We start from the raw sequence: 22,797 nt of genomic DNA, 5'->3' as shown, positions 1-22,797 counted from the left end.
AAATCCCAGGTGTGACACATATGTTTACCTTGAATAATTCACCCACTGTGTAAAATAAGCAGCTGTGCGAATTGGCCCCACTGTAAATTGATTTGAATAACAGCGTCGGCCAAAGAAAGTAGTCATGATCCGGGAAAAAGTCACCAAGCCAGAATGGGAAAGAAGACAACTGTTTTCCAGAATGACAGCTCCTGTGCAGTTTTTATAATTGAACTCCTTATACAGTGTTCCACATTGAACCATTAAAATCTCACATGCACTGTATCATCTCAGCGCATGTGCCGCAAAGCCTCTATTTTCAAAAATTTGCCCCTTAAATAACTTCTAACACAAGAGCACTTTTTATGACGTGCATTTTATTCAGTACAATAAGAAGCAAGACAAACATAAAACTGATTCATAAAATTCCTTATAAAGATGTAAATCATTATATACAAAACGTGCAAAAAAATTTTAATGTGCAAAACATTATGTTTTTCTCTGTTAGAAAACATCTCCTGTACATAAAGTATTTTGCTTTTGAAGATAACTGCTTAATTAGTAAGACTGCTGCAAATGACTAAGTCTTTCTCTTTGACTACTCCAAATATCCCATTCTTGCTACAGTAGCATCCTTTAAGCTGTATGGTTTGTTTTCTCTGATTCATAAAGTACTGGGTTGTTTAATACTTAAGATTAACAACCACTTAAAGATGCTATGCATTCTACTGACGTATATTGCAAATTATAGATATTTTCTGTATTGAAAATGTGATTACTGATCTTATTATTCTTGTCATATAAGAAAAGACAATTTTTTTAAAAAGCATGTAATATGAAAATAAAAGAATTCAATTAAGTCCAACACCGTAAAGCCTGTCATGGACAAAAATAACTGTAAAAGTGGGACACTCTGTAAAAAGGAAGTTTTCAGTGGATTGCACTGGGATTAATAATCTTTGTAGTCCAATCATTAAGAGCTACAGTAATTGGTTTAATAATGGTTATATCTTGAGAGCAAAAGTAGTCAAAAGTAGTTCAAGGAGTGAAGGGGATCAAGCATTTAAACATTTCATGTTAGAATTCAAGATTGTTCTCATTTTGCACTGTTATGTTTGCACTGTAAGAATTGTTTTTCCACTGAACACTTGAATAGCTGTAGGAATCCAGGTGCAAAGTGAAGGAAATACACCCAACGTACTGTAAGAACAAAGAAAACATGTATAAAGGAGAGGAGGCCATTTGGCCCCTTTAGCTTCATTCCTTGTTATTTGTTAATTGATCAGAGGATTTTATCCAGCCATTTTTTAATAGAAGGGTATTGAACAACATGACTGGGTAGCTTGTTCCAGTCTCCCACCACTCTTTGTGCAAAATAGTATCTGCCCTTTTCTGCTTTAAAAGCACATTCCCTTAGTTTCCATTTGTGTCCTCTAGTTCCTGTTTGATTCTGGATACTTGAATAACGTGCCCTTACAGCATTCTCTGTCTGAAACTGAATAATAAAATAAAATCCAAAGCAGGAATATCTTTTTTATATTGTGGTAATAAAAACATTATACACAATATTCTCAATTATCTTACTAGAGCATTTTATACTTTTAGCATGAAATCCACCAATCTGTTGTCAGAAAGTGGCTTATACCTGTTATACCCCTGAGTCAACCTGGAATTCTAGAAACCTGGCCTCACTTAAACAGAATTTTACGGTCTATAGCTAAATAGATAGAATTTAAGCTTGTCGATATTATAATTGTGCACTAGAAAAACTTTTTAGAATATTGCATATAATGCTGGACATAATGTTTAAAACAATGTTGCTGCTCCGAACTCATACATCAGAAAGACCACCGAAACTAAAATAATTCTGCAGCTAGGATCACACCTTCTCCCTTCCCTTAACGACAGACTACTGTTCTTTTAAATTTTCTCCATTCATTGGAAGTTTCATTTCACACCTCTCTGCACCCATTCTGACTTCACACCTCTTGATTGGCCTCTCTGTCTGTCCCCTGCTCCCGCCTCTCACTCCTCAAAAAAAAAAACACACCTGAAGAAGGCTCCACGGCCGAAACGTTGTGTTCTCTTTCTTCTTTTTTTCAGCATGGAATAAACCTATTACTTGTTCCTCTGGAATCAGGCCAAAGAGCAAAACACTCCTGGGCTTCTGTCAAGAAACGGCTGGATGATATCTCGCATCAGCAAGCTACCAACTTCCTAATGGGCTAGATTCACTGAAGGACCTCCTCTTTTATGTTACCTTAACTTCAAGTTAGTCGGGTAGGACTCATCTTCTCTAAAGGCAAATTCATTATACCCTAGAATTTTCTTGTCATAAAGGTGTCTCTAGTTTAGTTCTAATTGTAATTTTCTCATAACCTTACATGACTAAGGTTAGCTGAAAAGCAAAGATTGTCGGTTTGTAATTATTTGGTTCACTTTGTTACCTTTTTTATAGATGTGTGCTACATTACGTTTCCTGGTGAAAGGGTATAACTGCTGTTTTGAATGATATTAACAGCCAGTGAATGACATCCCTTGTATCTTTAAGGGAGTTCTAGGTGACAGATCAGGAGGATGTCTAACTCTAAAACTGAGGTCTTGACACTCCCAGGGCGTTTCTCGGAAAAGGTGGGGGTGTGACCCTGGTGCACTGGTCAAATTTCCAGCTGGCTTTTACCAGTCGTGGCCTCCTAATAACCCCCATCTCTGAACTGGCTTCATCAGCATGTTCTGCTCCTCACTGATAGCTGGTGTGTGGTGAGTGTACTGTGAGCGCAGTACGGGCTGCCACTACATCATCCAGGTGGGGCTGCACATAGGTGGTGGTGGAGGGGGGTCCCATTGACCTGTAAAGTGCTTTGAGTGGAGTGTCCAGAAAAGAGCTTTATAAGTGTAAGCAAATATTATTATCATCTCCTTCTACATGCTCTTTTTGTCACTGCTTTTTTCTTCAGATACTCCTTCCTTCCAGTCCAGTTTCAGAATTTCTCTGTAGATACAGTACTAACTGCACTCCTACTGACACCTAGAGCAAGCAGATCACGTCTGTGCATCAAAAAGTCTTCCAGTGGCCTTCTCTTCAGCATGCCATATCCTATTTATTAATATTTCCAGCTGTTTATATTTATAATATTTATTAATATTGCTTTAGGCAATATTCTTGCAAACAACCCTAATTTAGTCCAGCTCTTCAGTGTCTTTCAAGGTCTTTAAATTTAACACAAAAAGAGTGCTGTTGATGCCAGTTATGTTTGTCGCAATATAAAACAAACAACTATGGAGTCCTCAGGTAGAAGCCTGTTTATTATTTGCACAGTGTCAGCCAGTTCAGCTCCAGGGAAACAGCAGCCTGCTGATGACTCAGGCTCCTTCTCACTGCAGGGCTGTGGGGTGGCTCACTGGATAAGGATCTCCGCCTGTGGCTGGAAGGTTACCAGTTCGTATCCCGCAGCTGGCAGCAGAATCCTACTCTGTTTGGCCCCTAAGCAAGACCCTTAGCCCCAGCTGCTCCAGGGGCGCTGTACAATGGCTGACCCTGTGCTCTGACCCCCAGCTTCTCTCCCTGTCTGTGTGTCCCATGGAGAGCAAATTGGGGTATGTGAAAAGACAAATTCCTAATACAAGAAATTGTATAGGGCCAGTCAAGTGAGCTTATCTTTCAAGTATACAGTATCTCGCTTTCAGTGTTCCTGAAATTTGAGTCTTTCACAATCACTATTTCTCTTTTTCTTGGGTGTTTTGGTTGCAGTGGCAGTGTTTCATGTGGTTGTGACTGATATCTGAATATTATCTGTGACAGGAGAAATGAGAAGCTGCTGTCTTTCTCCTTTTATTAAAACATTAGCTTCTTCCGACCACTGATAACTTCTCAGCTCCAAATCAGTTAATAATTGCTGATGAAGTTGTACTGTTTTTTATTGGGAAACATTTCCTATAATATTAACCTACCTACTTCTTCTAGCTTTTTGCAAAGTAACTCCTCTTCTAAAACTGCATTGTTAAATGATCATCATCATTTGGCTGCTGTGTTTTTCTTAAGTGACATAATACCCTGGAAATTACTCAACAAAGGGAGTTTAACCGAATATAACTAATACAGTAACTACAGCCTTTTATAGAATTAAAATTCTGGATAAAAAAATCCAAAATATAATATAAAATATATGAATAGAAAGCACAACCACACAATACATCAAATTCAATAATGACGTGAGATTAGGAGTTTAGGGGACGATGCGAGATTAGGAGACCCATGTCATAGACGATCATACCACTGGGCACCAGAGATCCTTTCAGGAAGCTGGGGCACTCTCAAAATCAATAGCCTTGATTCCACCGTTCTGCAACACATGCTTCACCATCGACCCGCTGACAGATCCTGCTGCCTGGAAAGGAAGTTGTCTGAAGGTGAAAGAGATCAAGAGGTCAGGCGCACTGCTGTTCAGCCTGCCACATGAGATACGATGTAAAGGTTAAGCACTTGTGTTCTTTCTGAAGTGTGATCCTCTCGATATGAATTGTACTGTCCATACAAGGTCCTGGAGGGGAGGCACTGCTATTGAATGTCTAAAAGATTAGGAGCTCTGGAAGACTCTTCACCACAACCAATTTGACGATTATTCTTACAGTTTCCTCCAGATTTATTTTTCTGGCTTGCAAGCCATTCTGACTTGATTTTCTTTGCGTTGCAAAATTTCAGTTCCTCTAAAGATTTCTAATGAATTTATCATTGCTAAAAAGAATAACCTTTTGGTGTTTAAGATCAATCCTGATGCTGAAACTTGCAAGTTTGCAATGATTGCATATACTTATAAGTAACTGACATGTGCATTACAATGTATTTGAATAATTTCATGCTGAAAAATTTAACGCTTTTCTTGTGCAGTGCTTATATACTGTTTAAACTGTCTATGAACACCTACTCAAATTATGCAGAAGAATATCATTGGCATACATAGTTATTCATTGCAAAGAAGGAATGTTACAGGTGAGGTCACCTGAAGAAGGCTCCATGGCTGAAACGTTGCGTTTTCTTTCTTCTCTTTTCAGCAGGGAATAAACCTTTACTTGTTCCTTTGCAGCCTACGCATGCTGACGCAGCTACCCACCTGAACTACTTCAATGTTACAGGTATACCATTATCAAGAAGTACAATGTAATTTCTTAACTATATATCAAGGACTGTTCCTTTTAAGAGAGCAGGATCTTGCTCTGATAAGGATTCAGATTAGTTGGAAGTGCCGATTTAGAATGCCTGTTGTTCTATTTAAAGCAGCACATCATGTCTGCAGAAGCAGCTGTTGCCAACCAGATTCCAGCACACAATATCTGAAATCATTTGCTATATCCTTAAGAGTGCCAGCAATAAAGTACTACAGTTTCTGTACGCAAAGATATACATTAAGATTCCGTTTGGATCACTTAAACAACATTCCTAATATTTTATTATGGAAGTGATAGTAGAGGGAGCTCCTAAATAGTAATGAGTATTCATACTTCATTTATCCTCGTTTATCGCGTGACATGAGTAGAGCCATAAATTTGCACACTGGCTCAACTCTCTAACTTTACAGATACTGAATTCAGTAGTTGAATATGGTTTCCTAGAGCACAAAATCACTAAAGGTACAAATTCCCCTTTTCACATCACTATGGCAAGTTTTTTTTATTAAAATAGTTAAAAGTTTTTGTATAGTCCATCCCACATGTACGGAACAGTATTACTTTAGTTCAAATGGTTACATGTACAAATTGAACAGTAAGCCAACAGATGCAACGTAAAACTACAACAAAAAGGAATAAACCCTTACTCATTTCTAAACTGCAAAACCTTCTTCAAAGGAAATAATTAAAAGGTCGAACAGGCAGAAAAATCAGAAACCATTGTTTTTTTTTAAATAAAATCAAGCATTTTTGAAAAGAAACAATTTCTCAAAAAAATAAACTTTGCATTCAGAAAAGAACACCCTCTATAGTTAACGCCATCTTCTGTTCCAGTGAAAAAATAAATAAAGCTCAGAAGATCCTCCCCATAGCAGCTCAGCGACACCAGCCAGCAAAAACACACTAAAGAGGCAGAAAAAAAATTAACCACAGATTAGAACTGATTCAACAGCTGATCAACACCATGTTATAGTAATCAAGCTCCACATCTACAGTGCATACAGAAAGTTGGCACACCCTTTCCAAAATAACACATTTTGTGGCCTACAAAGCTGAAATCAAAACATCAAATCAGAATAAAAATGTATCCTTTATTAATACATTGCACTTTTGTTTTTCACTTGGGAGGTTGTGCATTACAAACATTCTGGCAAGTACAAATGGAAAAACCCAGAAAAATGGTTGGATAAGTATACACATCCTTAGTACCAGCAAAGGTAAATTAGCCCTGGCTTAAAAATTGCTTTCTAAATCACCCACTAAGCTACTTAGGCTCCACACCTACAGTATGTTCAACTGTAGAGATTGTGAAGATTCATTCAGAGTAAAATCAGCTCTTCCTGTAGCTCTCCTCTGCTGTGTGGTGCATCTCAAAGAGAACTATAGGCAACAAGGGGCTATCAAAAGGCCTCCAGGATAAAGTTGCAGAAAATCACAGAATAGGAGATGAATATGGAAATATTTTGAAGGCTTTAAATATCCCTTTGAGCATGGTCAAGAAGCCGAAGACACATGGCACCACCAAGACCATGCCTTGATTTGGTCATTCCTCCAAAATGGATGACGAGCAAAGAGGAGGAGGCTGGTCAGAGAGGCCTCCCAAGAATTCAATGACAACTATGAAGGACCTGCAGGCAATTATATCAGTCTTTATTGCCAGCAGCCATTATCACCCTGCAACTCACAACTGGCAGCCCACTGGAACTCAACAGGTGTGAGCCTGGCCAGTATCTGGATGGGAGACCTCCTGGGAAAAACTAAGGTTGCTGCTGGAAGAGGTGTTAATGGGGCCAGCAGGGGGTGCTCACCCTGTGGTCCACGTGGGCACTATACTGTAAACAGGCGCCGTCCTTCAGATGAGATGTAAAACAAGGTCCTGACTCTCTGTGGTCATTGAAAATTGAAAATCCCAGGGCATAGCGGCGTAACCCTGTCCAAAAAAGCGCTATATAAGTGTAAGCAGCCCCACCTGGATGATGCGACAGCAGCCATAGTGCGCCAGAATGCTCACCACACACCAGCTCTCAGTGGGGAGGAGAGCAGAGTAATGAAGCCAGTTCATAGATGGGGATTATTAGGAGGCCATGACTGGTAAGGGCCAATGGGAAATTTGGCCAGGACACCAGGGTTACATCCCTCCTCTCTTCGAGAAACACCCTGGGATTTTTAATGACCACGAGAGTCAGGACCTCAGTTTTACATCTCATTTGAAGGACGGCGCCTGTTTACAGTATAGTGTCCCCGTCACTATACTGGGGCATTAGGACCCACACAGACTGCAGGGTGAGCGCCCCCTGCTGGCCCCACTAACACCTCTTCCAGCAGCAGCCTTAATGTTTCCCAGGAGGTCTCCCATCCAGGTACTGACCAGGCTCACACCTGCTGAGCTTCAGTGGGCTGCCAGTTGTGAGTTGCAGAGTGATATTGCTGCATGCTCATACCCTTTTGCATTTGGGGTTGTGTGCTATAGTGAGCAAATAAAGGTAAAATAAATTGTTAATGTGTTTTGATTTCAGGCTGTTGGGCCACAAAATGTGAAAACTTTCAACAGGCACCGTACGCATGAGCACAACTAACCGTTTATCATTTTTAAAATGGAACAAAGGTAATTATTAATCAACTTTAAAACCAGATTCTGATTTGTCTTGAAATTCCGATTCTGTGGTAACAGGCGTCATTTAGAAAAATGTTACTTTTGACAAGTTAGGGGCAGAGCGGTGGCTCTGGGGCTCAGGATCTGCCCCTGTGGCTGGAAGGTTGCCAGTTCAAATCCCACAGCCGGCAGAGGAATCCTACTCCGCTGGGCTCCTGCGCAAGGCCCTTAACCCGAACTGCTCCAGGGGCACCGTACAATGGCTGACCCTGCGCTCTGACCTCAGGCTCTCTCCCTGTCTGTGTGTCTGTGTGTCTCATGGAGAGCAAGCTGGGGTATGCGAAAAGATAATTCCTAATGCCGAAATTGTAAAGGGTTAATAAAGTGATGATAATAATAATAATAATAATAATAATAATAATAATAATAAGTGATCTATGTAGCAACAGCAGAGCCAGACTTCTGAAGCTAAGCATGGTAAGGCCTGGTCAGTACAGGGGTGGAAGACCTCCAAGGACCAGTAAGTGGTGCTCATCCCCCTCGATCTGAATTTCCAGGCATCCAATTTCCACGTCTGGAGACGCTGTGCTATAGGAGGCGCTGACTACCAGATGAGACGTTAAACTCAGGTTCTTCCTTGTTAACCCCAGTGTCCTGGCTAACTTCCCCTCCGGATGTGCACTATCTAGCCCACCTCAAGCTAATATGGTAACCGCGCACCCCCCAGATGGGTGATCCACTTGAGTGGTGGATAAAACGTTACCCCTCTTTTGTGTAAAACTCTTGGGGATATTTTGGGATGAAATGCGCTATATAAATACATTCATTATTACTACTGAGCAATGGCACACCGTATGTTAATATGAGAGGTTGCATTAAATATAGGCAAGCAAGGCTTTATTAACAAGACTGGGGGATTTGGCCCAGTACTTCAGATCAAAACTTACCACAAACACTCAGTCACGCACATCCCTGAAAAACGTAATTAGATTTTAAATCCAAGTGCCCTCATGCAGTCCTTGTGAGCCTCAATCAGATCTTTGCAGCCTTCTTCACCTTTCTCCATGATGCTGAAAAAGCACACAGGAACACCAGCATGAGAAAAACCCTTATCAGCCTCCAAGTGCCTTTCATTATTACACAAACCTCAGGAACACTTGAAGCACGCAGTCTGGACAACCACTTAAAGGGCAACTGCAGTCCCAATTTCTCAGACCAGTCATTAAATCTCGGTAACAAAATAAATTCATTGACAGTATAGAAAAAAAACGACAAATTTCAAATTAAGCACAAAATCATGAACTTTGTGAAATTCCTGTAACTGGCCCCGTTGTTGCAAAGCCCCGGTCTCACCATGAGCGAGAGCTCACTTGAATTGTGACGTGAAGTGACCCTTCCTGCTCGCTAGTCACTGTACCGACTAATTCATGTGATGTACAATGGAATAATTACAGGTTGTGCAGCAGCTAGTTCACCACAGAAATGTTCCAGGGTGATCTGCAGGCAGAGTTAACAAGTAGTCTTTGTCTGCAAAACAGTCTTAAAATCTAGAGCAATATTTCTATCAGATTAGAAGAGATGTATTCACGAGCCTTCTTGTTTACAATGTCATAGAGTCACACAAATCACCAGAAGCTTTGTTGCCTTATTCTGAATCACAGAACATGGCGCTGCGCATACCTGGACATTCTGTGCTGGAAACTGGCGGTTTTACAAGTTACTGTGCACATTTTCCTTTTATTTGGTGCATAAAATGCACTTATCAGTGCTGATTATTTCTAACCCCAAAGTACAAAAACAGTGTTGCAGGAAATGTGAAAAAACCAAGAGTGGTCAGTAAAAGCATAACACAAGATGTCTGGCAACCAAATGCATAGTCCTGCACGAGACAGACTACAGTACAAAGTAAGGTTTGCGTTGTTTTTGATAAATTGCCTGGGGGAGCACTCAACTGATGAGCTTCCAGTTGACGTCAAGTTATGAAGGCCAAACTCAATTAATTCCAGTCCGTCACTCAGGCAGAACTAAACCATGCATAGCGACCGATTCCCGTAACAACAAAGTTCAGGAAAAACATTTTTCAGTGTCATTCATCAAGCTCAGCTAATATATTCTACATATTTGGGAGACTTTTCGTGTCCATATCCATGGGCATCTTTAGGCGACGTATTCCAGGTTTCTTCCAGGTCTACAAAAACTTTTTTTTTTAACTTTTCTTTAAACCCAGCACTTCCATGCCAGTGCAGCGAAAATGGCAGATTCTGCCAGAAAATAAAAAGCAGAGTTTAAGTAAAACGTTCATCTGGAGAAAAAAGGGTTTTCTTAATACTTCAGCACACTTCAGAAAAACTACAACCCTGTAGAACCCACAATCATTGAAGGGCTTGAAGGGAGACTGAGAAGGAAGGGCAGTGTCCTCACCAGGCGTCCCGGGCCTTCTTGGTCTCTGGACACGCACAGCACGGTTTCAGGGGCTTCTTTTCCTGCGGCTCCGTCACATCCTTAGTGGAGTCGCAGCTTGCTGCCGATAAACTCGACATCTTCGGCCTCTGGGTACCTGCTGCGGAAACTCGGGGGTCAAATACAAAAGGAGGAATTAAACTAGGCCGACATCCAAAATATAAGGAAGTAATAATCTCGCCAAGTTTTTTTTGCTACATTTATTCCTTTCGTTTTTCACACAATGAGCTCCAAAATATACTGAAACGCAGGGATCGACTTTGTTTTCGCATTTTTCTGCAACACAATTCGTTATTTTGTACGGCTGTGCGTTTATAAGCTTCTACACTTTTACAAATTAGCAGAATACAGTATACATCTATAAAAAGTTAACTTCATAAGGAACAGCTGCACTATTCAAATACCGCCACTGCCGTCCATTTAAATAAATTGATAATGTCTCTTAGATCATGTAAACTGCCCAGTTTATTACAAATCTCGTAACTATAACTATGTAGCAAAGTTACAACCCCGTAACGTAAGAAGTTTCAAACGTAATATCGCCCTTCACGTATTTTGCAAAGGTACTTTAGAATAAATTAAGTACTACAATAATCTGCACAATAAGTACAACTTAAAACCAATCGATATTAATGCTCCCCTTACTTTATTTCACCTCTTCCGGACGACTGCTACTTCACGTGTGTCCTTACTTGCATAAGATCAAACGTTTTTACTTAAACTTCGGCGCTTCCTGGGGTATGTAGTTTTATAGCGGCCTCCCCCGGGCCAGATCAAACAGATCAGTGGAACATTCTTCAATACATCTCCCAAAATGCAATGCAGGAGGACTATCGTAAACAGATTTTTCTGACGTGAAGTCACAGAATTAATTGCCAACATGGCGGCTTCCAGTCGCTTGCTTCGGCTGTTCAGGAATTGCCTGCAGGATTCCCGTCTTCCTCTACGAGCGCTGGGGCACACTCCCGGAGATCAAGTACGGGAGAAAACCAGTAACTGGAGCAATGGCTGTAATCGGACTGGTCGGTGCAGGACAGCCTGGGTTATTGGTCTGGGGATCGGAGGGGCTGCTCTGCTGTACTCCAGGGCAGATTCAGAGGATCAGTCATCACCTGGGACGAGTCCTTTGGGGATCCGTTTTACCGGCGCCTCCCTCCATAATCTGCTGCCAGTAGCGCAGTGTGCTACCCCGTTCAAACCGGATAGTCCCCGGTATACGTACAACTTCATTGCAGATGTCGTGGAAAAGTCGGCGCCTGCAGTTGTTTACATTGAGATTGTTGGAAGGTAAGAAATTCAATTGTAGGTTTTTAGATATGCAAGACGGATCAGCTGTTCGGTCTGTGACTGTAAATCACAAGTTTCAAATTAAGAACCGTCTTCAAAAAAATTCTCAAAGTCTTTACAGGTTTTCTAAAAGTTTTCATTAGCATTCTGTGTGTGTTTTGTAGTGTTACCCTGAGCCGAATAATATAACTCCCAGTTTTAAGTAGTCATCTTGTACTGTTGTAAACTCGTAACAAATGGGAGTGCAATTTTAAAAACGTAAAAAACAACAACAATGTTTTACCGTGTGAGCACACTGCACATGAAACACCGGTTTTCTTGTGAATGTCACAGCCTAAACACCTGTGAGTAATTTGATTTACAAAAACGACATGGATTGATTGTGAGACATTCTAACGAGGTTGTGCTGTTTTTTTTTTAAGCATGGTGTTTACCTTCATACAGCCTGCTGCATACTCGCAGCAGAGTTTCTGCTGAACTCTGTGTGTCACAGATAAATGGTTTGCTAGAGCAGTCACTCAGCAGTGATTCTACAGCATCATTCCAGCCCCTGAGACCACCTCTTATGTTGCCCTGCTACTCAAAGGTGAAGATTCTCTATGTCTGCTTGGACTGGATTGTGCTCTGCGGTCAGCAGAGGTCAGAAACCGTTATAGTCAAAGATGAGGCTTCTTTAAGGCTTGTGACAGTTGCTGCTTGCATGTTGCATGTGTTTATTCTGTGTTAGGCACCCGTATACACGCAGAGAGATTCCGATCTCCAACGGTTCGGGATTCATCATCAGCCAGGATGGGCTGATAGTAACGAATGCTCATGTGGTGGCCAACAAGCGAGGAGTGAGAGTCAAGCTGGCTAATGGTGAGACGTACAACGCGGTCGTGCAGGATGTGGACCAGGTAGCAGATATCGCCACTATCAAGATAAATGCAAAGGTAGGCAGGGGAACAGGGTCTGAGCTGGTCAGTTTTATATGTACACAGACATTTGCATGACTTGAAAAACTATTTTATGAAAGTCTATGGTATTGCCAATCTGTGTTCACAGCTAAGGCACAGATCTGTGTTTCCAGCATTATGGTCTGCTGGTTTTCCTGAATGGGCAGGTTTTGTGAAAGTTCCCAGCAGGAATCACACTTTAAGCGTCCCAGAAGAATAGCTCGCAGACAGACAATACGGGGTACAAAGATGGTCAGCTTTCCCTATTATTTAATGGCTCTCTTCTTGCATGATTTAATTCTCTTGCTTTGGTGGAAAAACAAGGTGTTTTTTTGGGGTGTATACATTTTTACCAACACACAACATTTACATGCATGGTGCAATGTGTAGCCTGCCTTTAGTGGTGTAATGGAAGAATTCGCCTTTTCTAAAGTAGCGATATCTTTTTGTCGTGAAAAGTAGGTCATGATGACATGGTTTAAACAATAGAAGTCAGAAAAACCTGTTCTGACAAAGAGGAGATTCCTTTGGTTTGAATCCATGAACAGATGTTGCAGAGCAGTGTAAGGAGCCTGCTTAGAGAAAGTTATGTTTTAGTCAACATCAGAAGGGAAATGCCAGTATATACCTGTACCAGTAGGCCCCTGGGGGAAACCCATGTAACCATGGGGGAACATTCAAACTCCACCCAGACCGCACCCCAGTTGGACCCAGGTCCCTGACACTGCAAGAGAGCAACGCTAACTACTGCACCACTGTGCCACCCCTAGGATAACACTAGCAACACTAGAATGGAAAAGATCTTGTTTGTATAAAGAAATGAGTGTCAGACCGCAAAGCACCAATATTGCAAAAGTTAAAAGATTCCAAAATTAAATATAATTGCTTCTGTCACCTTCCTGTGCTGACCTGAAATATGAACTGTGAATCTTTTGGATACAGTACGGTAAGGAGAGCGCTGTTATATTCAGAATTACTGCCAGGTGTTTCTCTGGTTGTGCAGAGGCGAGTTTTGAAAAGCACCGGCAGTATGAAATGGTTTTGCTTTATTATTCTTTCACCGCTGGTCGATCAAATGTCATCCCTTCAAGTCCTGTGGACAGCAGGGTGGCTGAGGAAGACAAATCCCCCACCCTTTCTGTCAGCTGGTGTGTAATGGGTGTCTCCCCCTCTGCAGCACCCCCTCCCGACTCTGCCCCTGGGTGTGTCTGCGGAGGTGCGGCAGGGGGAGTTTGTGGTCGCCATGGGAAGCCCCTTTGCTCTGCGCAACACTATCACATCCGGGATCGTGAGCTCGGTGCAGAGAGGCAGCCGGGAGCTGGGCCTTTCCAACACCAACATGGACTACATCCAGACGGACGCTGCCATCGACGTAGGTCCTGCGCCGTGCAGCTGTCTGTAGGCCTCTGCCCAGACTCGGAAGGTTGTCACACCAGCAAAAACATGGGGAATTCTACAGAAAGCACCCGTCAGTAAACAACCCCGACTGTGGCTCAGGAGCGTGGGTTGATATTGGGCCCTTTCCTTTCATAGCCTGCTCAACTTTCTTGCTCTTTGTTTTCATTTATTCCTTACACCTCACATTCATGTCCTCGGTTTTAGTTCACAATGGGTTAGTTTTCACCTTGAATTTGTTCTAACTTTTACCCTGATCTACTGGTTTGGCTGCCTGAATCTGAGAGGCAAGAACAAACTGGGCAGCCTGGTGAAAATATGTCCGAAGGTCACTGGGGCTGATCTTCCAGCCCTCTTCTCCATCTGTCATACACGTGTTTTACGTAAAGCAAAATCCATCTGTGATGATTCTTTACACCCCTTGTTTAATAACTTCCAGTTACTCCCATCAGAACGCAGATACCGACTCCCCAGCTCCAAACCCAATAGACTTAATCATTCATACCTGTAGCCATATCGTTACTTAACACTTGACTTTCTATGTATGTGTATCATTGTTGTTGTCGTGTTTTTTTTTCCTGTTTGTCTGTACACCAACACTGCTGCAGTAAAACAACTTTCACCCTCGGGGATAATAAAGACTCTCTTTTTAAATCAATTCTTGAAGTGTTTACATAGCTACTGTTTATTGTACAGTGAGAGGTATTTATCGTTTCTTTTACGTTTTTGTTTCACACTTACGAATTGTATAGTTCATGTTTTTATTGACTCACAAACTTAATGCATCATTTATCTTTTAAATCTAGGCTTGTGCTTGTTATTGTTTTGTTGCCGTTTTTGAAAAACATGTTTTGTTGTACTGTCTTGCAGTTTGGAAACTCTGGCGGGCCACTCATCAATCTGGTAAGTCCCAAAACTTCACAGCCTTCACACTAGTGATGTTGTTCCGGATTTGCCTAAGCTTGTCTTTCAGAGACAATGAACAACCCAAAAGTCCCTTTCAGAAAACAGTGTATGACTTTTTTAAAAAACTTTTTTTTCAGAGCTTGCCGGTTAAAACCTTGTTATAAATGCTCCAGTTTGTTGTTGTAAATTAATTGCAAAGTCATAATGCAAAGAACAGAAACACAATCTTGGGGAAAAAAAACCCAGCTAGCCATCGCATTTTACTGAAAGGACATGATAATGAGTTATATTCATTTTTTAAAATAATCACATGTAAAGGTCACAGGGAAAAATGTTCATTTGTTACTTTTGGATTAAAACACTGAAAAATCATTTACTTTTATCATTTTAGCAGATTTTTTTTCTAAGTGCATAGCGCTAGGCCCCTCCATTCTTACTCAGTAGCGTGATGAAGAATTCAAGTCTTTCCAAGAAATCCTGTATAACTCCCAGCAATTAAGTAGGTTTTAAGTAGGATATACTTGTATATAGTACAGTCGATCCCACAAATCTCAAGGTGCTATACTGTCCCTTTAGGTTATTTTTAGTTTTTTTCCATAAGTAATAAACACAGAGACATGTGACAGAAATAGTTATTCCCAGGAATAAAACTGTGGAAAATAAAAGAAACAAAGCTAAGAAGGGAAACGAATGGGAGTTAAGAGGTCACCATACTGCTTTATTTCTGTGACTCACGAATGTGAAATTGTGGGATCCCTCGGGCTATGTGGATCACGCCTCCTTGAAACTGTATGTAAACAGGCACAAGGTAACAAAATGGTTCAAGTGACTGGAATGCAAATCATGATGCTTTAAAGTTTTTGCTTAGTTTTTTCATTGGCTTGCTCATAAAAGCATCCGTCCACCTTATGACATCTACCTGAAAACCAGCCCTCGACCCAGTTTTTAGATCCTGAATGGCTCAGGTCAACGTGAGGTCAAGGCGCAGAACGGGCTGAAGGCAGGACATATCCAGGGCAGGATGCCAGCCGATTGCAGGGCACATATACTTTAATTCTAGGGGTGAATTTAAAGATGCCAGTTAAGTGGGAGGAAACTGGAAAAACCCATGTCGCTATGGGGAGAGCATGCAAACTCCACACAGAAGGCACCGCAGGCCACCGTGAATCCCAGGAGCCTGTGAGGCAGCATTGCCACTGTGCTGCCCATACTAGATCTTGTACTAAACGTTTTCTAGTATGATTCCCACACAAAGTTCAAGAAAACTGTCAGTATTTAATGTAAAATTTTTCCTGTACGGTATATGGCCTACTTCCGTTTTCTTAAAGCTTTCTGTTGTATTTGGCATGACATGAACTAGTTAAGTTGGCGCTGCTGGGATGTCATTCTGTAGTCATCTTGTCCTTTCTTGATTTTCCAAGCTAGTGCAAATGAGGGGGAAAAATGGAAAAAAAAACTGCAGAGGACAAGTTTTTTTAACCAGGCCGTAGCATATTGTAATACATTTGAGTCCTTCTCACTACGAGTTATTTTAATCCTGAACTTTAGTGAGTCTGGTCCCAGTTTTAATTATGTGTTACTGAAGACAAAGTAGCTCGCCCAACTGAGAGGGTTAGTCCTGGTGGTAGGAAGTTTGGAGGTCAGTATGATAGACAGCCGAGTGTGTCCACGCTTGCTTTAGTGGACCTTCTGTAGCTACAGTTGTTATAATGACACTGCAGCCACTCTGACTGCCTCTGATTTTGCCTCCAGGATGGGGAGGTGATTGGTATCAACACCATGAAAGTGACAGCAGGCATTTCCTTTGCCATTCCTTCAGACCATGTGAAGCATTTCCTCAACAGCACAGAGGAAAGGAAGAGTAAGTCCTTCGGTCCCGGCTGTTCTCTCTCGGAGCAGTCTGAGCAAGGCTTTGGGAAGAATGAGAGGTTACAGCTAAGTTGGGGGTTTGGTAAACGGCACAGTCACTAGGACAGGACGTACCAGTATTTCTTTCATCTCGGTTCACCCTTCGTGTTGAGCGCTGGCATATTCCCAAGAGCTAAAATACCTCCTCCCCAGATTTCACAGAAACCTTTGTTAAGTTAGAACTCTTTTTTTGAGGGACATGATCTTTTCAGCGCCAGGTCTTATTACTAAGTGAAAACAGCCATGAAACAAATATGAAATGGAGACCATGTTCCTCAATAAACCTGAAATTAACTATCAGAGGCTAAGAAGAATCACACAGAACTGCAACAACAAGTGTAGTGCTGATCTCTAAATGTACTGTTCCTAAAAGCTGAAGAAAGGAGAGGTCTGGGCAAAATACTGTAAAACTACGCCCACTTGTGGTTCCTCAGTAAAGCAGTGGTAATTAAACTCGTAGCTTTGACCTGGCTGGAAATGTAAGTGTTTTAGGGGTTGAAACCCAAAGGTTTGGTCCCTGGTGTTACTTAGATATGATACAGTATTCACAGGTTCTGACCTCTGAGAACATCCATCTGCCTGTTTTTAGTAATTACGGTCCTTAAAACCAGAGATTAGCCTGGCAGGCACAGGCACCAGGTTTGGCTGCCAGTCCATTACAGGGCACAAGCTTACAGTGCACATACTCTGTCAAGCATAGGGGGACAACATTCCCAGTTAACTTGGGAAAACATGTCATCGGACTGCAGGAGTCCAACTCGGAAACATCCAGCCACAAACTCACACATGGACACGGGGGTGACACGCAGACTCCACGCAGAAAGTACTCCAAATCGGAATCAAAGCAAGAAACCACGAGCTGTGGAGCTCTGTAGGCCCCACATCACGGGATCATCCTAATTCCATGTTCGCTGGTGTTTGTCCCGTGTGTGCTGTGTGCCTCCTGTGTGGTGTGTTCGGTGCTTTTATTCTGCAGCGGTATTGTTACTGGACTGTGTTAGAGAGAAGTCCTTAACTGGATCTGACTGGAATGTTGTGACTGTAAACTATTACATACTTCTATTTCATCTCTTCTGTTCTGCGCTGGGTGCTTCTGTGACATGTTAAGGATTTTCATTTTATTTTATTGTGGTTTTCCTCCAGAATCTTGGTTTGGTGAATCAGAAGCGAAGCGTCGCTATGTGGGTGTGATGATGCTGACACTAACTCCCAGGTAGGATACACTTCCATGTAAAAGTGATAATATTTTCTGCAACATTTTAACATCGATTGCCAATACAATCAGTTTTTTTCTATTTATAAAGGCAAATCCTTACTCTCAGTTATTAATACCATGCTCATACTTCTCATAGATCTATCTTTGTTTTTCCACATAGAGATATTTTTATATCTTTTACTAAATCAAATTGGTATTTTCCACTTTTGTACTTATGATACCAAACTGTTTTGAAAATGGCACATATGTATACGAAGAACACAGCCTTAAATATAGCACAAAAAATATTGCCATAGCCTGTATTGCAAATAATGTGTGCGTTAAAAATCTAATGAAATTATTTAAAATAGGAACTAAATGGCATACTTTAAGCACACAAATATAATTACAAGTCATTAATAAAAATTAGAGTAATTGTGCAATACATTAGTACTAAATATAGAACCTGGCAGATATTGTCAATTATTGTCAATTACTGTCTTTATCAGTGTATCAGTGAAGAATGTACAAACTTGCAGGTATGTTTCTGTGCATTTTTTACATTTTATTTAGCTCTCTCCCACAAATTTCAGTACTGATCGTGATGATACAGTATTAGACCCATCGCTCTGTATGTGACACTAATGGTTGCACCTCAGAGCAGCTTCTGAGCTGTCAATCCGGATTCCCATAATCTGACAAAGCGATCACAGGTATTTGTTCCTTGCTTTATGTTTTGAAATTATGGTGCTATATTTCTTGTGTACTTTTTTCCTCCTTTTTTTCCGATTACGTATGCGATATTAGGTAAGAAAAAAATCAAATATTGCCTCAGTCTTGTCAGAATGAAAGTGGTACGACGAAAGTGGTTTTCATTTTGAGTGTCGTTTTCATCTGTTAGATTTCCCCTTCTTTGATACCCAATAAATATATCTCGCATGTAGGAATTGATTAAGGTTTTTCCATTACCCATTGTTTGACAGTGTAAGTGCTGGCTTTAAAAAAACCTCTTTATTCTTAGTTAACTTCAGTTAAATTTCCACCAAACAGTTGTGCAATGTCTATTGCCTTTTTGAGAGCTTTTGTGAGTACTGTACGGTACCCTTAAACAATTTTTAAGGCACATTAATAACCCTTCATTTTTAAAAATCTGTATAACCTCAGACGTACCTGAAGATAAGTAAAGCTGGATTTCATTTTGACTGGTGCCAGTCACTTGAGCGGAACTTGCTATTTTTATTTTCAGAAGCATTTTAACTGGTCATTCCTTCTCGTTTCTGCTGAGGCTGTCACGAGTGTCCTGCCGCAGCAGACTCAGCCGCTGTGATGAGGGGGAACAGTATTGAGCAAGCTCGAGTGCACAGGGCTTTGCTAACTCCGCTGGGAGCCTTCTCATGCACTCAGTCCTGCTTGTAGATCAAATGTTAGTGTCACTGGCTAGCAATGCAAGTAACAGCCTAAGCAGAAAAATAACAGAGCCTACAATCGCCACCCCTTCCCACAAGGCCAGTACTACTGCCCTGTAATTGTTTTTTTTAATAAAAACTGTTTTAAAGCTGCAAAAATGGATCCTTTTGCGGATTAGTCACGAGCCGTGTTATAAAGCAGGGGGAGTGAGACTGAAAATAGCTCAACCGTCCTGTGACAAGCCAAATGCTGTCATGAGCAGAATCGCCCAGTGTTACCGGGTTCACAAACTGCCTGGTGCGGTGTTTCCTTTGTTGACGGGGGGAGTAGTTAGAGATGACGTGCTAGAAAATAAAGAGGTCCGCACTGCCTTCTGCTGTCTCTTTCCCAGCATCATCGCCGAACTGAAGCTCCGCGACCCCACTTTCCCAGACGTGACCCATGGGGTCTTGATTCACAGGGTCATCATGGGTTCGCCAGCGTACAGGTGAGTCTGTGAGATGGGAGCGGCGACTCCGGCCATGTGTCCCTGCTCGCTGCGAGCTGGATGTTTTGGAAAGTAGAGAAGTCTCCCAGCCATCATATCTCGCAACCATAGCGATATTGGGTTTTAGATGTTCTTCCCGATCCATTTCTTCTGTAATCCATCTTATTGATCATCATTAGTTTATCCCTCTTCCCATCGCTGTCTCCCAGGGCTGGCGTGAAACCAGGCGATGTAGTGCTGGAGATCAACGGCAAGCAGGTGAAGACAGCGGAAGAAATCTACAACGCAGTGCGCACCTCGGACAGCATTAACATGGTCGTGAAAAGACAAGACGACCTGCTTATTCTGCACATGACTCCCGAGGTCACAGAATAAACCTCATGAGCTCGGCAGGACACTTCATCAAGTAGCAAGAACACTTGGCGGATGTTATTTAAGAATGTTTGTGTTAAAAAACGCCTGAAAAAGACTTATTTTTTAATTCCCTTCATATCTTTTGCTCTGGAACTGGAGATGCATTGGACTTCAATTTTTTATGAATGTGGTCTTGCTTTAGCCTTAATGAATATGATCAAGATTAGAAACCATGTCTTCCCACTGTCTCATGCGTAATAGAATTGTATGTTTTCTGTGAGACCCACAGTGTTGAAAATATTCACCATGGTAAATATTCAAGATCCAAGAGTGTTTTTTTTCTCATTTGCCTAAATAACTTTAACAGTAAGAAAAAATAAATGTATTTGGTTTTGACTCAATATTTTTGTCACGTGACTGACAAGTGGTTTTGTAGGCAATTTGGTTGCCAGTTGCTAATTGATCTGAGGCTCTCATCAGTCATTTCTTGAAAGAAGCCGGCGTATCGGCTTCAACAACATGGCTGAGTAGCTCGTTCCGTACTCCCACCGCCCTCTGGGTAGAAAAAAACAACTTCTGTTCTGAGTTTTAAATGCACTTCCCCATAGATTCAACTTCTGGTCTTCAGGTTGAAGTTTCACTGTAGGTTCTGAAAGGGTTAAATCTGTCAGTGCCTTTGATGTTTTGGAATATTTGAATCACGTTTTTTCTCTTCAATACTAAAATGATTCAGTTATGTGAATCTGAAAGTGTAGGAATTTCCTCAAACCTTTAAGTGAGGAAACTTATTGATAAAGCAGCAAGAATGGATTGTGCTTTTTTAACAAAACATCCCTTAAATTTAAATTCTACACATTTAACTATACATCACCATAGGTCCAACACAGGTAACTTCTCCATATTAAGTATTTTTGTTCATATCTTTACAGCTAGTTTTTGCAAACTGCATGGCATGTATTTGGCTAGACTTCTGCTGTCACTAAACATTAATTAAATGCCCTTGCCATTTTTTCAGATCCATCTGTTTTGATATATACATCATTGATATTAATTAAATACACTAGTGGTCTTAATGAAAATGCTTGTGATAAACTTAGTTGTTACTCCAGTTTTGAGCTTTCACCCCTTAAATGGACGTATATGAGCATAAGAAAGGTTACAGATCAGGTGAGGCTGTGTGCCCCCCTTGCCTGTTTGGTAGTTAGTAGTTAATTGATCTAAAGATCTCATCCAGTTGTTTCCTGAAAGAAACCAGGGTATTTATTGACTCACAGACTTCCACAGCACATTAGGTAAAGGAATGCAAAGGAACAAGTAATAGGTTTATGCTGAAAAGAGGAGAAAGAGAAACAACATTTTGGCTGTGCTGTCCACACCTGAAGAGGGCTCCACAGCCGAAATGTTCCTTTCTTCTCTTTACAGCAGGGAATAAACCTCTTCCTTGTTCCTTTGCAGCCTACGCATGCTGACGCAGCTCCCCACCTGAACTACTTAGATAAAGGAATGCCTCCTTTTTTCAGTTTTAAATGTTTTTCATGATCTATACAGTTATTTTTTTATCCATTGACATGATTTTGGCCATTTGCTGTACAATCCCGAACACAGGTACCTTAAAACTTTGTGATAACTTCCTCAAATTGTCCTGTTCAAATCTGTAATTGTGTTCATTTCAAAATGTGGTTCTGGAATTGGTCCGCAGAAAGTATTTACAAGATAGTACTTCTGTAACAATTTTATCACTTTCTATTTATTTTTAAAAAGTAACAACTGCAATTTTTACTTGAGAGCAGGTGCAGTGCTCCAGATCACTGGAAAGACACCTGATATTCTTAACCTCGGGAGTAAATTGCTCTGCAGTGGTCGAACGTAACTGCAGAGTATTTATTTCTGTTTAGTCCTGTCTCCTATATTTTCTGTGTGGTTTTGATGGCTGGCACCTCGTCTGCATGCAGCTGAGACATGGAGGAGGGCTGTCTAGTAACTAAACACACCCGGTTTTGGCATTATCACCTCAGCTAAAATGTTAATCTTTTAACCAGCAGCGCTGATTATCAGTCTATAGTCACATTGATTAATGTAATGGCAAGTGCTTGTATTTGACTGCCCAGCAATCCCTTTACAAAAATACATACTTTAGAGTAATATACAAAAACTAACAGTTTTATACATTATTAAAAGTAGTTTACAAGAACTAACAGTTCTACAAAAATAGCTGATCTCTGATTTCAAATGTATTGTTCATAATAAGGGTGGATTTCATTTTTAGTATTTCTATTTTTTATTTAGGTTATTATATTTCTAACTTTTATGTATTATTTGCCTATTATTGGCAGGATTAATTATATTTAAGAAATTGATGTTATATGCGGGTTTTAACAAAAAGGCAGGAAGAATTAGTAATATGAACCTGTTGCATTTTGTCGTCTGCTGAATGAGGGGCTTTTTGGATGGAGATATCCGGAAGAGCTCATTAGTGAACTCTGCCTGAACCCCCACCGCAGTGCAGATTTAGCCGTTGCAGGAACTAGCTGGCACGCCCTCCAGGTCGACTGTGTGCAGCCACGAGCAGGGCAGCTGGAGCAATCGGACCAGAGAGACAGAGATGACTGTAAGATGCAGCTGCAGGAGGGGTGTGGACACCACAAAGGGGGGGCAATGGTTCTGAAAGGGTTAAATTTGTCAATTGCCTGAGCTAAGTGTGTCCCCCCTTATCCAGTCCTTACAG

The 22,797-nt window shown here is 41.2% G+C and overlaps 2 protein-coding genes across 2 annotated transcripts; one reads left to right on the top strand and one right to left on the bottom strand.

Moving 5' to 3' along the window:
- Window positions 1-5,635: 5,635 nt before the first annotated feature.
- On the bottom strand, window positions 5,636-10,948 carry cox17 (cytochrome c oxidase copper chaperone COX17). The gene is made up of 4 exons (XM_088919161.1): window positions 10,844-10,948; window positions 10,160-10,307; window positions 8,686-8,808; window positions 5,636-6,048 (listed from the first exon to the last, which is right to left on the bottom strand). The coding sequence occupies exons 2-3, from the start codon at window positions 10,276-10,278 to the stop codon at window positions 8,724-8,726; spliced, it is 204 nt and encodes a 67-aa protein (XP_088775287.1). The 5' UTR covers window positions 10,279-10,307; window positions 10,844-10,948; the 3' UTR covers window positions 5,636-6,048; window positions 8,686-8,723.
- A 120-nt stretch (window positions 10,949-11,068) lies between these two features.
- LOC148841995 (serine protease HTRA2, mitochondrial-like) lies at window positions 11,069-20,473 on the top strand. The gene is made up of 8 exons (XM_088919807.1): window positions 11,069-11,485; window positions 12,213-12,417; window positions 13,598-13,792; window positions 14,686-14,718; window positions 16,474-16,582; window positions 17,773-17,842; window positions 19,623-19,718; window positions 19,928-20,473. Exons 1-8 carry the CDS (start codon window positions 11,079-11,081, stop codon window positions 20,091-20,093), a joined length of 1,281 nt encoding a protein of 426 aa, XP_088775933.1. The 5' UTR covers window positions 11,069-11,078; the 3' UTR covers window positions 20,094-20,473.
- Window positions 20,474-22,797: the final 2,324 nt, after the last annotated feature.

Source organism: Atractosteus spatula, chromosome 1, assembly GCF_055471065.1.
Source record: "Atractosteus spatula isolate fAtrSpa1 chromosome 1, fAtrSpa1.hap1, whole genome shotgun sequence".
NCBI classification, from domain to species: domain Eukaryota; kingdom Metazoa; phylum Chordata; class Actinopteri; order Semionotiformes; family Lepisosteidae; genus Atractosteus; species Atractosteus spatula.
This window is presented reverse-complemented; position numbering and strand designations above follow the sequence as displayed.